Source organism: Stegodyphus dumicola, chromosome 3 (genome assembly GCF_044657685.1).
Source record: "Stegodyphus dumicola isolate Sdum_Otavi_A_Nest chromosome 3, ASM4465768v1".
NCBI lineage: Eukaryota > Metazoa > Arthropoda > Arachnida > Araneae > Eresidae > Stegodyphus > Stegodyphus dumicola.
Window position 1 is genome coordinate 125,409,247 of NC_140770.1, and position 6,747 is coordinate 125,415,993.

General features: G+C 36.0%; 1 protein-coding gene across 1 annotated transcript; it reads right to left on the reverse strand.

Moving 5' to 3' along the window:
- Positions 1-2,617: 2,617 nt before the first annotated feature.
- Positions 2,618-3,115, reverse strand: LOC118188667 (cuticle protein 10.9-like). The gene has a single exon (XM_035359162.2). The coding sequence runs from the start codon at positions 3,076-3,078 to the stop codon at positions 2,674-2,676; it is 405 nt and encodes a 134-aa protein (XP_035215053.1). The 5' UTR covers positions 3,079-3,115; the 3' UTR covers positions 2,618-2,673.
- Between the last annotated feature and the right edge of the window lie 3,632 nt (positions 3,116-6,747).

Below are 6,747 nucleotides of genomic sequence, written 5' to 3' on the forward strand. Positions count from 1 at the left end.
AAAACTATTTAATAATTTAACTATTTGATATTTTAAGTTGCAGTCACTGAGTGACGTTTTGCATACTATGATCTAAAATTTTCTTAACAAACACAAAACAACTTTATTCCATGATGCAAAAAATAAATCTGATTTTTTTTGAACGGAGTAAGCTTAACTATCACTATCTAATAACATTTGTTCCCTAAGTGCAAATAATAGCATGACTTCATCCAGAGGCGTCTCAAGAGTTTTCATAAGTACCTTTCTTTTGGACATCCATAGTTCAGATTTTTATTTCGTTAGTTGCCGAATCAAAATAGTTTTTTTATGACTCCAAAGAATCAATTGGAAGAACTTTTGAGATGTTGTACGCTTAAAGCAGGCAGTTGTAGCAATGACAAGATTATTGAATGTTTCAAGATAGACAATATTCTACTCTGGAAACAATATCTAGACTGAAACTGCTGCTAAGGCCCAGGGATAAGTCCTAGAAGAAACACATCTGTTTCTCAGGATCAGTTTTTGTACATAATTGTCCATTTCAAGACAAATTTGAATGATTGGTAACTGAATTTGGAACTCTCAACCGCCATTGGAACATTTGCATTACGGTAATTTGAGTCCAGCATAATGAGAAAGGTCTTTATGCCACAAAGCCAAAAATATTCCTTTTACTGAACCCTCAACAAAAAACTGTTAGAATTGACGAAAAGAATACTAGAACTGGAGTCTAAAATAAGAGGCCTCTGTTCTCTTCAATGGCGAACAGCGATTTGGTTTAACAACCGAATCTAAACGCGTTTACACACAAAAGGAGAAATGCACATTAAAACCTTCTATCAGTATCGCAAGTCGCCAGGCGGGAAAGTGATTAGTGACTCTAGTTGACGTACCGAAGGGCCCACGGTCTAATCCTGTAAAAAGCATGGATGTAGATTTCCTGTCCCTTCATAGAAGGCAACGGTAGCCCATATATTAGGTGCCTCCATAATAAAGTGATCACCGCATCTGGCCTTAGTAGTAACCATCGCTTATAATGGCTAGTGCCAAACATTGAAAAAAAATATTACAGGCCTGCAAATGTGATTATGTGCTGAGGAATAATGATCCTTTGGACATGCTACCCAAAGGTTTTAAGTTAGACCTGTATCTGCCCAGAAATGTTGAGATCTACATCAGCCCAGAAATACGAATACTTAAGTTGTTTATAGGTGGACCTGAATTTTTTAAGGATGATCAGACGTGTTCTCATCGAACAAACCTGGTTGATAAATAATTTGAAAGTACAATCGAATAAGCTATCCAGTTAAATCTTCTAATTTGAATCTCAGAGAAAACTATGGGACATTTTTGGGAAAAATATTGTATAGCGAAGCTCTCTTTCTAAAAATCTCCGTACTTTGAAGCGCATATTGGTTGATGTGTGAAAATTACTTTCTTTGCCTCTAATTAACACTTCAAAAAGATCACGAAATTACGTTTAGAAATGTACATAAAAATTTGGGAAAATTACATTCCGTGTTGGTGTTAAAAGGCAAAAACGTTTTGTTAATTTGTTGCACAATATTCTTTCAGTTTAATATATTTCATAAATAAATTTTTGTGTCATATGTATTCTTATTCTTTATGTTTATGAGTTATGATGTTCAATATCATATCGAATAAATTCATTGAGTTTTATACGTATAAATTCAAAAATTTAGTTTCATGTGGACTTAAGGTAAAGACAATTTTGGCCATCATTTTGTCTTATAATTCTGTAGACATGCGTCTTTCATGCTGATGTTTATTTTGTGTAAGTTCTTTCCATAGAAGGAGGCTAAAACTTTCTTTTTTCTAGATGAATAGAACTGTCTATGGGTGATTTTTGACTGTTCATATGCAAAAAGCATCTAAATAAAACATTTTGGGGTACACCTTTTCGATGCATGACTAAATGTGTCTGCTGTTATGCATTATTTTTATTAAAAATGTGATGGAGAAGATACGGGACATACAAATTAAGAGTTAAATTTACTTGTTTGATCAATTTCATGATTGTAGATTTTGTTGCAAAGGGAAAAAAAGAACTGAGGATAATGATACATTTTCCCCAGATTTGTAATTCTTCCTTTAGTACGCTTATTCTCTATTTTAAGGGTTAAAGTTGTTCGTAGGAAAAATTAAATTGGCAAATTAATTTTGTGTTGATAAAATGAGTGATTTCAGAATTTTCCCTAACTTCAGAAACTTCTTTACATTTTTTTAAGATTTCAGATTACAGTCTGTTATGGAATTTCTCTTTCCCTAAAAATGTGAAAAGTTATATAAACTAACTTATTGTGTTGCACATTATTTAATGTATTGCAACGTATTTATATTGCTTTTAATATTATTTCTTCTGACTCCTCTGATTTGAACTTAATTTAGCATTTACAATACACTAGCTGGGAGATTTCTGATAATGTCTGGAATTTAGATGCCTTTATCACGAAACTCGATTAAGCAAAGATACTTAATTACGTTCAAAAAACTTAACTGACTAGGTTTTCTATCTGATTGTTTTGTAAACAGACTTCTAAAAATTCGGAACATATTTTTAAAGAAAAAGGACCGAGTTTATTATAACTATTATAAAAGCAATTCGTAAAACATATTGAACTTGAATACATTTATTTATAAAACATCAGTTTAATTATCAGAAAAATAAACTCAAAGGGACAGACGAGGAAATTCAGCCCTTAATCCCTGGGCAATAACAACTGGTGGAGGAAATTGTACAACATAAGCAACATCAGCTGTGTTTTGATTGGCTGTACCGGGTTCGTTACTGTGCACGACAGCTTTGTATCCTTCAGCATCTGCTGTGTACTCTACATTTCTGTACACTCCTAAAGGATCTAAGTATCCATACTTTCCTTTGACGATTCCATTTCCATCAGATACTTCATAACGATGTTGTGTCATTCCCAATCCATCACCAAATTCATATCCAAATTCATAAGGCTTTGGCAAGGCTTGGTCATTCTTATCAGGAATTGCTGCAGGAAATATCGGTTCTGCATAGCAGAAGCTGGATGCTGCAAGAAGTAAAATGGCTAGAGCAATGATGGACATTTTTAACTTCTCTAAGATAAGGAAGTGTTGCTTACAGGTTCAGATGATGAAAAGGAAATATTGGATAGCATAAGGGAAAGCTCTCATTTATACTAGTAAATGAATTTCAAAAATCGCCAAATAAAACTGCATTCCAAGGTCTATCATTCTGTTGCCCTATTTAAAGAAAACACAATAAGAAATTCCGAGGCGTGTCCTGGAAGTAAATGTAAATTTTGACATAAATATGCAGTTGTTGATTCGTGATGCATTTTCTTGCGTTTTCTGCGTGCTGTAATTTTTTTCTTCAGAGTGCATTCTGAGAATGTTTCTCATGAGTACATTTTAGGAGTTCGAGAAGGAAAAGTATTTTTTATGTTTTCTTTTAAGTAGTTTTATTTCAAGGAATTGTTTAATTTCTTTAAAACCATTAATTAGTTAGAAGAAAATGTTCACAAATACACTAATTTTTTATGTTTCAATTTTTAGAACTTCTCTTCAGATGCACAAAATTTAAATGTACTAAAAAAGTGTTTTTACGATATTTTTGACTCCTAATAAAATTAATTTCATGAATTTTTGGTCCTAATTGCGAGATACGTATGCTTATATTGGATTTATTTAACGATTTTGAAGACAGAATTTATTATGTGAACTCTCTGTTCGTACTATCACTATTACATAGCGTACCTGATATAGAACTAGAAAAAATCTGAAATATCTTGGAAATCATGTTTTACAATTAATTACTTAGGCCATACTGATATGAAATTTATTCAGTCAGCTTATATATATTACCACTAAAGTGTAGCCATTTCATAGAATCATCAGCCCTTATTCCATTAGCACGTTGCCTATTGAAATGATGATTGAAGTCTGAAACAAAATAACTATTTATCATTAGTTCCGATAGCGGATATCATTAGTTCCGATAGAGATTGGTAGTTCAATACGGATTAGAATCCTGGCCAACATAAATATGAATGTGAAATAGTCCCCCACCGGAAGTTTTCCAAGAAGGCATCATTCCTTTTAGACATATATCTTAGTGTAATTTACCATAACCGAATAAATCCAAAATCCAATATTTCGGGTTTTGATCGAACAGTTCTAATTTTTCCAGGAAAAACGTAGAAATTAGGTTTCCTTTTTAGTGCTTTTTATGGAATTTTTCATCTCTGCATATGAGAAATATATTTATTATTTAGAGATGTAACTCTTTAAAAGGCTGCATTTAATTATTAGTACCATCACTACTAAATAATTAGAAATATTTTTAAAATTTTTTATGGGCCATAAACATAAAATTGAAGAAATATGACTTGATATTAGTAAATAGTTTTCAGAGTTATCAATACCAAATAAAAACAGATAAACGAAGCAGAAGAATGATCTTAATATTGTGATTAGTTTCTACGTTTTACTTGCTTGCGATGATTGAAGCTCTACTTATTGTTTCGTTATATAATTATTCCAATTTTACGTTTTATCATTAACATCTTCTTGGTTATCGCTGGTACCTAGCTAGAAATCACTCCCCGCACTGTCATACCTTGCGCAATCGCCGTATGCGGCTCAACAACAAATGCCGGATCGGACTCCTGGCCTGGCCACCTTCACACGCGTGTGCGTTGGCCATCAGCATTGAGAGTGAATCGGGATTTATCGGTGAAGATCACACGCCTCCAGTCGGTCACTCTCCAACTTGGACAACTCCAATCGACACTGCCTATGATGATGGGGTTGTGGTAGGCGTCTTAATGGACGCCAGCAGTATATACCAGCGTCAGACATTCGTCTTCGAATGGTTTCACTTGATACTACTGGATGCCTGGAAGGTGGTAAATGGAGTCGAATCGATGCTAGAGACGTTGTTGGTGCGGAAGTGGCCACTCTTATGATTGCGCGATCCTCTCGCTCATTTGTGTTCCTGGGACGTCCTGACCCTCCACGAACGGTAGACTATCCCTTTCGGGATCCTATTATCACCAACATAGAGCAACTACCATATCGCTCCGACCGAGGTAGTGGCCTGTTCGACCAACCTGCTTCTCTGAGGCCTACTATACGCGCCTTGTCAAAGTTCGACAACTGTTCGATTTGTCACTGGTTACGTTTCGGTGGCATCTCTAGTCACAACACCGTCCATCCATGTCGACAGAATCGTTTGAATAGCCCTTCGGCATGAGCAAGCATGCTTTTAAGCTCTCCCAGCTGCACATCTCATACGTGTATAACGCACTTACCCATGTCTCACTGACGTCGAAATTTAAATCGTTTGCATATCACTTGCCAGACTGCATTCCTACCGAGTTTCGTGACTGTATCTCGATTTCGCCTGGATGCATATATTTTTTTTGTGACGGACTGCATTTTATTTCATTTTATTTTTGAGTAGCAAGGAGTCTTGCATAAAGATTTATATATATGTAGTAATTGATGGTAAAAACTTTAAAATGTAGTTTTAACTTCTATTAATGTTATCTGTATGTATGCACGTTTACCTCGTGCTTTGGGAACAATGGTGACACCAAGAGCCACCAAATTTTGGAATACATATAGTCCTCTACCGAACACGAGTACCTCGATGCCTGAATTATGCATTGCGATTTTGCATTTTATTTGTTTTATATTTTGTGCCAACTTAATAAAATTTAATCAACAGACTCACCAATTTAAAAGAAATGTGCTGCCACTCCCTGAAATTAAATACATTGCGCTGCCATTAAAATTGCTATACCAACTAAGAAAGCAAATAAAAGAATCTTTGATATTGTCCATGCACTCGTATAGTGTAATGGGAAGAAGACATCATTAAATTTGCAAGGTGGTTTAATTTACATAGCTTGAAGAATTCAGGACACAAGGCTGCCACTTCTGGCAACGACAACGGCTGAGCATCGAATCGAACTGAGCTTGTATAACAAATATGGATATTTAATTCCATGGAAATTCAATTCTATGCCAGAAGTCATCATGTAGTAATGACTAGCAAGTGGTGACGCGATAGTCTCTCGGCAACCCATGATCAGATGTTCTCAACGGGTGACAGATCTGAAGAATGTGCTGGTCAGAGCAACAACTGAGCATTCTTTAATATCGAGAAAGGTCAGGACAGCATGGGCGACATGCGGTTGTGCATTATATTTCGAAAGATGGCATCATGCAGGCTCTATGATACAGCACAGCACTTAACACTTCAGAAACGTAACGGTGGCAGTCCTCATTCAAGGCTGGGCAAAGAAGAGGCGACCGGGCCTATTCACCCAATCGGCACCCAATACCAGTATTCGAGGTGCTGGTATTGATTAATATAACGATGACGATGACAAGTACAAGCGGGTAACGTTCGTTGTTCTCGCTAAATTCACACACGAATACGTTCATATTCGTCATAAATTCATACACTCAGCATGTAGTACCTTTCATACAAATATGACGTTTACGCGAAACGAGACTCATACGGCGTGAGACAACATGCTGCCACTCTCGTTTCCAGTGTCGTCGTTGATCGCACCATTTTAAGCGCGCCTGTTGCTACATACGTTGTCGCGTTGTCCGTGTGGACACACGAGGCAAGTTCCTGACTTAGGGTACGTGACGAGGCTATAGGATCAGACAAAATCGAGAGTAGAATTTGTCTGTCCTCTCGGGCATTAGTGGACCAGGGCCGGTGAGATTTCGCAATTG

Coding starts and splice junctions, on each gene's coding strand:
- LOC118188667 (XM_035359162.2), bottom strand. CDS start 3,078: ATGTCCATCATTGCTCTAGCCATTTTACTTCTTGCAGCATCCAGCTTC.